General features: G+C 36.7%; 3 protein-coding genes across 3 annotated transcripts; 2 read left to right on the plus strand and 1 right to left on the minus strand.

Annotated features, from left to right (window-relative positions):
• Window positions 1–210: 210 nt before the first annotated feature.
• LOC102623195 (proline iminopeptidase) lies at window positions 211–3884 on the plus strand. Its single transcript, XM_006486743.4, has 11 exons — window positions 211–378; window positions 599–801; window positions 1239–1337; window positions 1414–1524; window positions 1623–1685; window positions 1820–1913; window positions 2004–2101; window positions 2392–2493; window positions 2809–2922; window positions 3209–3283; window positions 3429–3884. The coding sequence occupies exons 1-11, from the start codon at window positions 255–257 to the stop codon at window positions 3528–3530; spliced, it is 1185 nt and encodes a 394-aa protein (XP_006486806.2). The 5' UTR covers window positions 211–254; the 3' UTR covers window positions 3531–3884.
• Window positions 3885–4146: 262 nt separating this feature from the next.
• LOC102614579 (uncharacterized) lies at window positions 4147–7815 on the minus strand. The gene is made up of 10 exons (XM_006486798.4): window positions 7601–7815; window positions 7260–7324; window positions 7131–7192; window positions 5817–7031; window positions 5649–5727; window positions 5440–5559; window positions 5252–5353; window positions 5070–5165; window positions 4758–4972; window positions 4147–4670 (listed from the first exon to the last, which is right to left on the minus strand). Exons 1-10 carry the CDS (start codon window positions 7731–7733, stop codon window positions 4412–4414), a joined length of 2346 nt encoding a protein of 781 aa, XP_006486861.2. The 5' UTR covers window positions 7734–7815; the 3' UTR covers window positions 4147–4411.
• Window positions 7816–8740: 925 nt separating this feature from the next.
• LOC102623472 (uncharacterized) lies at window positions 8741–11624 on the plus strand. Its single transcript, XM_006486744.4, has 2 exons — window positions 8741–8899; window positions 9412–11624. Exon 2 carries the CDS (start codon window positions 9566–9568, stop codon window positions 11315–11317), a length of 1752 nt encoding a protein of 583 aa, XP_006486807.2. The 5' UTR covers window positions 8741–8899; window positions 9412–9565; the 3' UTR covers window positions 11318–11624.
• Window positions 11625–11647: the final 23 nt, after the last annotated feature.

An 11647-nucleotide genomic window follows, 5' to 3' on the forward strand; every position in this document is an offset into this window, starting at 1 on the left:
GCATGCAAAGACAAAGGCTAAACTACATACTTAATGCATAAAACAAATCTTAAAAACCAGGAAAAAAAAAAAAGGGCCTTTGAAATTTAATATATGCACATTAAGTACTACAAATAAATAAAACAAAGTTTATCAATATAAATAAATAAATAAAATGACGAGCAATGCAACTGATGATTTCTGATATGACCTTATTACTTTCAACATAACTTTAGCAGCATGTCCTGTTTTAATGTGATGACACGCAAAACAGTATGGTTTTATTAGGTTTTGTTTCAAATATCACCATCACTTCACGTACTTCCTCGCTTCCTCACACCTCCACTTTATCTCGTCTCAGGTTCCTCCCTTCATCCCATCAGAATTTCACTCTCGCAGGTCTCTCTCTCTCTCTCTCTCTCTCCCGCACTCCTCTTTAAATTATGCAAATTCTCGTCTGGGTTTGTTTTATACTTGTTTGTTTTTGCTAAAGACTTGATCTTTTTATAATTATTGCCAAAAGGCTGATCTTTTTCATTTTGTTTATGAGTTCACAGGTTTTAAGATTTATAATTGTAAAAATTTAACAAAATTATGTTTGTGGCCATTGATGTTGCAGGGAGGAAGGATTTAGTAATACGTGCACAAAATTTTGGGGTTAAGAGTGAGCCAAAGCTCATTGATATGATGGAATCAGGAAAGGAATTACCAGAATTGAATACGAATCTTTATCCTTATGTAGAGCCATACAGTACAGGCATTTTGAAGGTTTCTGATATTCACACAATCTACTGGGAGCAGTCTGGAAACCCTACCGGGCATGTGAGTAGTCATTTGTTTACTGGATTATTTATCCACTTTCTATGTTTTGCATTGTGTAATTTGAAATGCTGTAATTGGTTTGCTCTGCTCTATGGCATTTCAATGTTCCATGGAAGTTGAATTTGTTGTATTTATGTTGTGTTGGAGTCTGTCATTTGCTTCTTTAAGGGTCCTGAATGACAATGGAAGATTAAGAAGATAACACCTTTTTATTCAGTTTTGGTGATAATGGTGACCTTCCAATTGCATCACTTGTTTATAGATTGTTACTTAATACATGATGAACGGTAGTGATATGATATCTATATGGACATCTGTCCATCACCTAGTACTTGATGAGATTATCTATGCTTCGCAATGTTTTGTGTTCTTAGGACAGTGCTTTATTGCTGAAAAACTTATGTTGGTTATTATTTTTTTGTGAACCTGTCTTGCAGCCTGTTGTGTTTCTTCATGGAGGTCCAGGAGGAGGCACTACACCAAGTAATCGAAGATTCTTTGATCCCGATTTTTACCGTATCATTTTATTTGATCAGGTTACTCTTTTAACTTTTATAGAACATTATCGGCTATAATTTACCTCTCTAAACCAGCACACATTGTTTTGCCCAGCGAGGTGCAGGAAAAAGTACCCCTCATGCTTGCTTGGATCAAAACACCACATGGGATCTCATTGATGACATTGAAAAGTTGAGACAACACCTAGAAATTCCAGAATGGCAGGTCTAGTTTCACTTTTGGCTCTTTACAAAGAAACAAACTTTCATGTTCAATTTCATGCTTTTGGTGGATCTAATTTCTTCATCTTTGTGATTGTGCAGGTATTTGGTGGATCATGGGGAAGCACACTTGCTCTTGCATACAGCCTGGCACACCCCGACAAGGTATGTAATTTGCATGATTTGCCGTTTTGTTTTGGGTTGGAACTCTCAGTCTTGAATTCAGATGCCTTTAATTCAGTAAATTTTTGCCAAGGATAACTGATTGATTTTTGATAGTTTTCTCTGCAATATTTAAGGTTACTGGCTTGGTCCTCAGGGGGATCTTTCTTTTGCGAAAGAAAGAGATTGATTGGTTTTATGAGGGTGGTGCTGCTGCTATATACCCTGATGGTATGTTAAATAAAATTTCCTTTTGCTGATGAAACCTCAAGAGAAATTTTGAAGCATTTTGATGATTTTGGGTTACATTTCCATGTACAGCATGGGAGTCATTCAGAGACCTCATTCCAGAAAATGAAAGAAGTTGTTTTGTTGATGCCTACAGCAAGAGGCTAAACTCTGATGACAAGGAGACACAAGTAAGGATTCTATCTTCTGTGTTTAGTTATGTAACTCTTTTCTTTATGTCCTTATTGATTCAATTATTTTCTTTTATCATTTGGGGAAGTAAATAAAGAACAGCTGCTTCTTGCGTAGCAATTCATGTTGAATGGGTTTTCTTCAAATGATCGTGTGGTTTACTTTCAACATGTATTTGTACAGGAAAAAGCTTGCCATTTCCTTTTGCTTGATTGATTGTAATTTTGCTTTTGAACATATTGGATGAACAAAATTGTAGACTTTCCATAACTCTATCATCATTTCGTAGTATGCAGCTGCAAGAGCATGGACCAAATGGGAGATGATGACTGCCCATCTTCTTCCAAATGAAGAAAACATCAAGAGAGGGGAGGATGACATTTTTTCATTGGTAACTTGAGGAGTACAAAGCATAATAGTTTTTAAAAATTTTCAGTTAATTGAAAATCTGGATGCTCTATATGACAATAGCTAAAAATCAAAAAGCAAACTTCTGATGTTTTTACTTTGTAAGGCATAAACTGAGTTGCCTAACAGAAATTAAGATTTTTTCTTCATGCCTTAATCTTCTTATGTGACAGCAAAATAATCAAAATAATATTCCAGATCTATTGTATTAGTTTCTAATTAGGTGTCTTCTGAGTTCTGGATACTAAAGATGTGTAGCACTTGTCAATTCATGATTCACTTGTTTTGCTCAATTCAGGCATTTGCAAGGATTGAAAATCATTATTTTTTGAACAAAGGCTTCTTCCCTTCGGATTCATTCCTGTTGGATAACATTGATAATATAAGGCACATTAACGCTACAATCGTACAGGTATTTGTCACCTTGATCACCCATTTAATTCGAACATGCTTGCTCTCTCTCTCTATTGTGGCGCATCTTCCGAAGCAAATGTAGGATACTTTACAGTTCTTCAAGAATTATGAATGTACGGAAATTCAATATAACTTCATCCGAAAGTTATAAACCAATATGTTTGCACTAGAAAGAAATATAAAGCATGATAGATTTTAGGAAAATGCAGATCACATATAGCACAAGGTTTGCCTCTTGAGGGTTCTGTTAGAATCTGTCTGATAATATTGAATATCTTTAACAGGGAAGGTATGATGTTTGTTGCCCTATGATGTCGGCTTGGGATCTTCACAAGGCATGGCCAGAAGCAGATTTTAAGGTTTGTAATTTCTGCCAGTCTATTGCTTGCTTAATATTAATATCCCTTTCATTTGAATAAAACTGTTCTTATTTAACAAATAGTGAAATATTCTCAACTTCTTTTCCCAGTTTGGCTAATTAGTTTGTTTCACTGCTTTTGACAGGTAGTAGCAGATGCTGGACATTCAGCTAATGAACCAGGAATAGCTGCAGAACTTGTGGCTGCAAATGAGAAGCTGAAAAACCTTATCAAGAATGGACGTTGAAAAAGAGATGCAGCATGTCCTTAAGATCAATGACTACAATCAAAGATACACTGCACATTCTCGATGATGTGCCTTGACATTTACAAGAAACTATGGGTCATTTTAAGCTAGTTGAATGGAATGCAATTCTTGTAAAACTGTTGAATGTGTGTATTTTACGTGTACAATTCTCCACGGCGGTTTCATGATTGAGACACTGCCTGGGCAATAAGCAAAATCCCTTAATCATACAAGCTTACAAGACAGATTTGAAGAGTAAGTTGCCGTGGATTGGTAATACAGAAAACCTTGTCGAAGTGTAAAAAATTTGAAGTTTTTATAAATTTGTTAATACGTCTTTGTCTATTTTCCGAATTTACCATTTGTATTTTGGTTGGTAAAATCAAATTTCATGCAGTGAATGAAATTTATCATTTAAGTATACTACCAAGCAAGTCGAAGTCATACCCACTGAGGAAGAAGTTTTGAGTTTTATGCTTACTTTGCAGGTTTGATTTTCATTAATTATTTGAAAACAGATCCAGACCTTTTTGGTTCTTGATATTGGGACTAAGGCATTGAGTTGATCTAGGAGGTTCCAATATTTAAGTTTCAAGCAATAAAAAGCGGAAAAATTAAAGGATGGCAGCAAGACTCAAAATGGGAGAGGAAAATAGTAATACAAACATATTACTTATCTTTTAATATAGGTAAAAAGAATAAATTACAAATCGTCAGTGTATGCCAAATGTTACACATTACAGACAATTGCTTTAAGGAACTTATGTTTTCCCTTGAAGCTGAAGAATAAGTGTAAGAAAACGAAGAGCTGCTGGACAACTCAATTGTAATTCAATGAAAAAGTTGAACAAGAACAAGGACATACCATACAAGTAAAAGACCTAAGCCGCTCTCTTAGTGCAGCTCTTTGGCGCATGAACGCTGTGAAAGTGTGGCTCCTTTGGAATGGTTGCCGGTTTTCGTCCCATAAAGGATGGCCTAGTCGCAAATGAAGCAGAAGCTTTGGTTACTGGGGAAGCACCCTTCTTTATTGGTTTTGTTGTTGCCTCGGTTCTTAAGATTGTAGGAGATGACTCCTTTATCATACGAAGTCGACTGGGTGTTGTGGGAGCGAGTGTTTTCTTCTTGCTTGGCTCTATCCTACAAGAATGAACTGGTTACAGTTAGCCTCACAATTCTTACATTACTTGTCCACTGATGTTTCTCAAAGAATATACAAATGCTCACCCTCGAGTTCTTGCTATCTGTTTCATACATAGTGATTTGGTTCTTTTCAAGCTTTCCTGAGACTTTTTAGCTGCTTTATCCTGGCTGAACTCCTGCCGTGAAGCTGCAAGATTGGATTTCCGGCGCTTAGAAACAGTAATTCTATGTGGAGTTATAGATTCTTTTCGTTCTGCTGCTGCTTTTGAAGTTCGCGGACAAGAATTTCCCCTTCTTTGCTGCAAAGTTAGATTGCCACAGAGAATTTCAGCCAACTATCTCAATATGCAACCGCGAGAAAGTAAAAATCAAGCTGAGATAAGGGCATTAACTTACTGGTTGAGTTTTTCTTGTTCTTCTGACTGGTCCCTTTTCACTACCTGCACGAGCATCACTGGCACTTTCATTTTGTTCAAGGGCCTTTTCATTTCTCTGTAGTTAGAGACAATACATCAGTCTAAAACTTGACTGATCTCATAATGGAAAAAATAATAATATTCTCAATTCCAAATGTTTACTTGGACTGCACTCTGATGTATTGTCTTTGTTGTGGTTTCCTTTCCAGGTTCAAGATGATGCAGTTTCTTCTCCAAGTTTGCCTCCTTAAGAATTTGTCTCTCCTACACGAAGCAGAAACATTATCAGATACTACTGAAAATTTCCAGTCTTCCAAATTTGGCCGGCCAAAATAATTCTGCATATTTACATCAGTTCTTAGCCGAAAAGGTTTTGGATTTGTGAGCTTAGGTTTTCCGTAGTTCACTCCGGCACAGTTGACAGCAGGGGTGGAGTTTCCTTTAGATGTCTTAGTCAGTACTTTAGTAACCTGCATAATTTCTAAATGCTTCAGAAACTGTAACGCAGATATGAATAGATATTTGAAAAACAACTATGATATTCTAGTAAAGGACTCACGGTTTGACTGCCCTTAGAAGTTTCATGTTTGCCCAGCATTTTCTTCTTGACCATATGGCCGGTGTTGGGATTCAATTTTCTGCAATCATTTGACATAAAATTCATCATTAATTGTCAGAAACTTACTTACCAAGTTACAAACATTCGAAATTAGAAAGAGTTGCTCACCTGTTATCATTGGAAGCTGAAGCATTTTCCTTATCGTCATTATTAATAACTTCACCCTCATTCTCCTTGTCATCAGAGACTGAAGCATTTTCATTTTGATCAGTCTCAATAGCACTGGGAACAGTTCCCTTCGCTGGACTTGATTTAACTTGCTCCTGAATATCACCTCTTTCACTGGTGATGTTGCCCTCTCCATTTTGATCTTCAGTAAGGGAAACATTGCCGTTTCCTGTATTCTTCTCCTTACAGTTTTCAAGCGAGGTTCCCTCACTTCTTGAGGGGTCTGACATAGCTTCACTTTTATTCTCACCCAATGGAAGTTCCGAGGTCTTTTGAGTTCCCCAACACTCCTTGTGTTCATTTCCGCTCTCTCCCTCAGAAGTACCTGATATAGAGCACTTCGCAAGAGAACCATTTGAGGGGTCTGACATAGCTTCACTTTTATTCTCACCCAATGGAAGTTCCGAGGTCTTTTGAGTTCCCCAACACTCCTTGTGTTCATTTCCGTTCTCTCCCTCAGAAGTACCTGATATAGAGCACTTCGCAAGAGAACCATTTCTTGATTTCTGTTCAATCTCCATATCACTGGAATCATTTTCACTATCTTCGTAAGGAGTAGGAACACAATGCGTCTGTACCTCCTCCTTATCTCCATTCTTTTTCTTCAGATGTGTCGAAAATTTCGCTTCCTTAACCTGACAATTTTTAGGATGCAAAGAATCATAGACCCGACTTTTAACCTCTCGACCCCTAAATCTTTTTCTTGAAGAATCTACCGGCACCGGTTTATTGCTGCCCAATGCATCTTTCTTCCCACTTGCGATTTCAAGCTTCTTCATCCCAGCACATAATCTTCTCACACTCAATTCTGTAGATTTGCTCAAGTTCATCCTCACAGTCTTCTTCGGTGAGTGAAAAACCAAAGCCTTAGCCACCCTTCTATTCTTTGGCACAGCAAGGGCTGGTGGTTTCGGGTTTCTAACACTTCGAAATGCACCCAAATTCGAGAGGCGCTTCTTGTTATGCGGCGTAGTCAGAGCCTTAGCTGCAAGAACAGATGATTGCTTCTCCTTCTTCTTTGGGGTTTCACACTGCTTAAAAAGAGGCCTTCCTTTCACTTTCCCGTCAACCATCTTTTGAGAAATTGAAGAAACCAAAGCCAATCTAGACTTTGAAGTTTTTGCTGGAACTGTAAGTGGGCATTTCATTTTTGCACTACCAAAATTAAATGAACAACAATAAATCTAAGTCAGTAAATAAATCTTGTTGCTAAGGCCTAACAAAAGTTCATCATAAAATCCTTGAAATATTTACCTTGGATCTTTCCCATAGAGTGCTTTTCGTAGCCTTACATTTGGACTCCTTGCTGCCATTACCTGTTGTGTAAGTAAAGATCCATTACTCTCATTCTCAATTGTAATTCAAAAAATAAAAAAAACTAACCCGAAGAACAAAATTCTTGTAGATAACTTCAGAATCCATCTCCTCTTCATGCTTCTGATCACACCCTATGGTCACAGTGAAGCGAACTTTAGAGAAATTTTAATTCAGTTGCAAGTTCAAGCAGTAAAAAGTGAAATTACTTCGTTTTATAGAAACAGAGCTTTTAAAAAAAGATTAAGTCCACACTTTCTTAAAATGGAGACCACGACGAACTCTCGTGGAGAGAATTAATGTATATAAGTAACTAAATTATCCAATGAATTGCATAACTGATGCAATCAAGTTCACAAAAATAAGAAAAAAAAAATCAACAGTCAGAAAGAGAATATGAGAAGACGGACCGACGCGGAGGCAGAACCAGTAACGGTCGTCATTGTCCGGGCGGTAGTGATCGGGTGCGGTGAGGTCGACGAACTTGGGCGCTTCGATCTTCTCGTAGAAGTCATCTCCGCCGTCGGTCTGAGTCTCATCCATTTTAGTTGTGAGTCTAAGGAGCGGAGCGTGTAGTGTGTGTGTGGTTTTTGCTCTGCTATGGGGATGATGAAGTTGAATTGAAGGGGGGAGGTGGCCGAGGGAGATTTTTAAATCTGCAGAAGTAGCCGTTAGAGCGAAAGGTGTTGTTCGGGCATTATTTAATATTTTAATTTATTTTACTGTCAGAAAAATTGCAAAGGCACCTTACCATTGGGGTCTTTTCATAAATTTGATGTTTTTACGAGGCCAAATTCGAAATCATTTGTTTTTGCATTATTTTTATGAGCGATGATAAAACCACAAACTTTTACACAAACTTATCTTATACAAATTGATGTGTCATTAATTCATTGGTTGAATAAAAATATAAAATAATATAAATAAATGTTAAAAATATTTAATTCAACTAATTTTATCATGTCAATTTATATTTTTGTACAAAAATTTGTGACTATAATATTACTCTTATTTTTATTATGTGCATCTTCATATCCTCCTTGATGTTAGCAAGTGGTATTACTCCTCTAATAATTACAAAATATAATTAATTGCACATAATTATGTTCCTTGTAAGAAAAATGTTGAAGTTGTAAAATTTAAATAAATAGGTCGTATAGATTACAAAGTACTTACGGAGTGAGTAATTAATTAATTTATTAAAATATTATTTTCTCTCTCTATATTTTAAGTTTAAAGTCTAATTTACGTAAATTTTAAAATTTTCACCAATTTATTTTGGTACATTTTAATTTTAAAAAATTAATTAATTTATATTCCTCAATAGTTTTTTTTTCCCCGTAAATTTTAGACATTGTTTTTTTTTTGAATTGATCGAATATATACCTAAATCATCCATAAAAGTTACTAAACACAATAATATAAATTAAATTTGCATTTTGATCTGAGCTAATTACATAATCACAAAATTACCCCAAGTCGAGAAAAATAAAATGTCGTTAAAAATTAGTTGACAAAAATACCCCGACATAACTGGCACAAATCACTGTCAAACCCTCGATGTGACATAATGAGCCCTAATCTTTCGTCAGAATACCGAATGTAGAACTCGGTTTCCTCTCTCAACTCTCAAGAACAAATGGGCTCTCAAGGTTTCGATTCCTGCTCTATCAAGCACTGATTTTTATCGCTTGCTTCGAAGTTTTAAGGTCAGTGTACTATTTACATATAAGCATATTCTCATATTTGTTGTCTTCTTGTAAAAATTTAAATTATCTTGTTTCTGGGTTTCATGTTTTGTTGAGTTTTGGATATAATAAAAAAAAGTTTCATTTTTATGCAATGAATAATGAAAATTTTCCATTTCAGCCTTTCAGATTTGGTTTTGGAACTTATTTGAAATAAATTTGTGATCAAAATTTAGTTATTTGTTGGCTGGTATCGAAATGCAAAGCTAGTGAATGAAGTAAATCATAGCAATTTTTAGCAACCCGTAAAGAAATGAAAAAATATATATCCCCAGTAAGCCTTTCTTGGGTATATTTGTATTTTACTATGGATTTCTATAGTGCCGGTTTAACTAAGAATGTATTTTCAATTTTATCTTCTTGGTTATTCTGATCAAGTAGTTCTCATTTGGTGAATCTTTTGTTTCTGCCTTGATTGAAAGAAGTGTTTTCATCTGTGTGACTTTGTATGCTATTGTTTTGGCTTCTCGCAGCCTTCTTTGGATGTTCATTTTGAATGAAGTTGTACATAGACTCCATCGTGGTTTTCTTCCCAAAGATTCTGTGAACTCAGGTAGCAGCATGTTGATCAAATGAATGGTATATTAAGGAGATGGATTTCTGATTTTGTGTAAGCTATCTGCATGCATGGAGGAGGACCATAATTTTGTAGTTGGGCAAGAATTCCCTGATGTCAAGGCTTTCAGGAATGCAATTAAAGAAGCTGCCATTGCACAGCACTTTGAGCTTCGTATTATAAAAAGTGACTTGATTCGCTACTTTGCTAAGTGTGCAACTGAAGGTTGTCCATGGCGCATTCGTGCGGTCAAGCTTCCTAATGCCCCGACTTTTACTATAAGAAGTCTGGAAGGGACACACACTTGTGGGAAGAATGCACAAATCGGGCACCATCAAGCTTCTGTTGATTGGATTGTAAGTTTTATTGAGGAAAAACTGCGAGATAATATTAATTATAAGCCGAAAGATATATTGCAAGACATTCACAAACATTATGGGATCATAATACCATATAAGCAAGCTTGGCGTGCAAAGGAAAGGGGGCTTGCAGCAATTTATGGCTCTTCTGAAGAAGGGTATTGCCTGCTTCCATCATACTGTGAGCAAATAAAGAGAACTAACCCCGGAAGTATAGCAGAGGTTTTCACTACCGGTGCAGATAATCGGTTCCAGCGGCTCTTTGTTTCTTTTAATGCATCCATATATGGTTTTCTGAATGGTTGCTTACCCATTGTCAGCATTGGTGGAATCCAACTGAAAAGCAAATACCTTGGTACTTTACTTTCAGCCACTTCTTTTGATGCTGATGGTGGGTTGTTTCCAATTGCATTTGGTGTCATCGATGTAGAAAATGATGAAAGTTGGATGTGGTTCTTGTCGGAGTTTCATAAAGCCTTAGAGATACATGCTGAGAGTATGCCACAGCTCACCTTTATATCAGATGGACAGAAAGGCATTGCAGATGCGGTAAGGAGAAAGTTTCCTAATTCTTCTCTAGCTTTTTGTATGCGCCACTTGAGTGAAAGTATTGGCAAGGAGTTTAAGAACTCAAGGCTCACCCATCTTCTTTGGAAAGTTGCATATGCTACCACTACCATGGCTTTTAAAGAAAGAATGGGTGAAATAGAGGATGTTTCTTCTGAAGCTGCAAAATGGATACAACAATATCCTCCTTCTCACTGGGCATTAGTGCATTTTGAAGGGACACGATATGGTCATCTCTCTTCAAACATTGAGGAATTTAATAGATGGATTCTAGAAGCTCGTGAGTTACCCATTATCCAGGTGATTGAACAAATTCACTGTAAACTGATGGCTGAATTTGAGGCCCGGCGTTTGAAAAGCAGCTCTTGGTTTTCTGTACTTGCCCCATCTGCCGAGAAGCGTATGATTGAAGCCATCAATCATGCATCTATGTATCAAGTCCTTAGATCAGATGAAGTAGAATTTGAAGTTCTGTCAGCTGAGAGATCAGACATTGTGAATATTGGGACACATTGTTGCTCCTGCCGTGACTGGCAGCTTTATGGAATACCTTGTTCTCATGCTGTTGCTGCACTCATCTCATGTCGAAAAGATGTGTATGCCTTTGCTGAGAAGTGTTTTACTGTTGCTAGTTACCGTCAAACATATGCAGAAGAGATACATCCCATCCCTGGAAGAATTGAATGGAGAAAGACGGGTGAGGGTATCGATGATGAAATTCAAGTTGTGCGACCACCCAAGTTCCGCCGACCACCAGGACGCCCTGAAAAGAAACGAATTTGTCTAGAGGATCTTAATCGTGAAAAACATACAGTGCATTGTAGTCGGTGTAACCAAACTGGGCATTACAAGACAACATGCAAGGCCGAGATTATGAAGAGTATTGAACAGTTTTAGGTAACTAACATATACTTTGTAGATTATTTGAACATTGCAGTTTTTTTGTCAACGAGAATAGTCTTACCAGTGCTATGTTTAGGGCATACTTGTTGTAAAATTGGAATTATTGACTATATTAGAATGTATGTCTTTAGTCATATAGAACAGTTGGGCAATGGTAGATGTTATGTTTACACTTTTAAGTTTGGAAATGCGTAGCTAGTATTTTATGTTGTTGTATCATTTACTCAGTAGCTTGTACTATGGCTTTCGTGTACTCAGCTTATGCAGTACCCTAGTTTACGAACAAGGATTTCTCAGCCTACGTGACTTGTTTACCTTTGTTGA

The sequence above is a fragment of the Citrus sinensis genome, chromosome 8, assembly GCF_022201045.2.
Source record: "Citrus sinensis cultivar Valencia sweet orange chromosome 8, DVS_A1.0, whole genome shotgun sequence".
Lineage (NCBI taxonomy): Eukaryota > Viridiplantae > Streptophyta > Magnoliopsida > Sapindales > Rutaceae > Citrus > Citrus sinensis.

Coding starts and splice junctions, on each gene's coding strand:
- LOC102623472 (XM_006486744.4), top strand. CDS start 9,566: ATGGAGGAGGACCATAATTTTGTAGTTGGGCAAGAATTCCCTGATGTC.
- LOC102614579 (XM_006486798.4), bottom strand. CDS start 7,733: ATGGATGAGACTCAGACCGACGGCGGAGATGACTTCTACGAGAAGATC. Junction 5,560..5,648: donor CTTCTAAGGGCAGTCAAACC/GTGAGTCCTTTA, acceptor GAAATTATGCAG/GTTACTAAAGTACTGACTAA. Junction 4,671..4,757: donor CAGATAGCAAGAACTCGAGG/GTGAGCATTTGT, acceptor TCATTCTTGTAG/GATAGAGCCAAGCAAGAAGA.
- LOC102623195 (XM_006486743.4), top strand. CDS start 255: ATGGTTTTATTAGGTTTTGTTTCAAATATCACCATCACTTCACGTACT. Junction 1,914..2,003: donor TGCTGCTATATACCCTGATG/GTATGTTAAATA, acceptor TTCCATGTACAG/CATGGGAGTCATTCAGAGAC. Junction 2,102..2,391: donor CTGATGACAAGGAGACACAA/GTAAGGATTCTA, acceptor ATCATTTCGTAG/TATGCAGCTGCAAGAGCATG.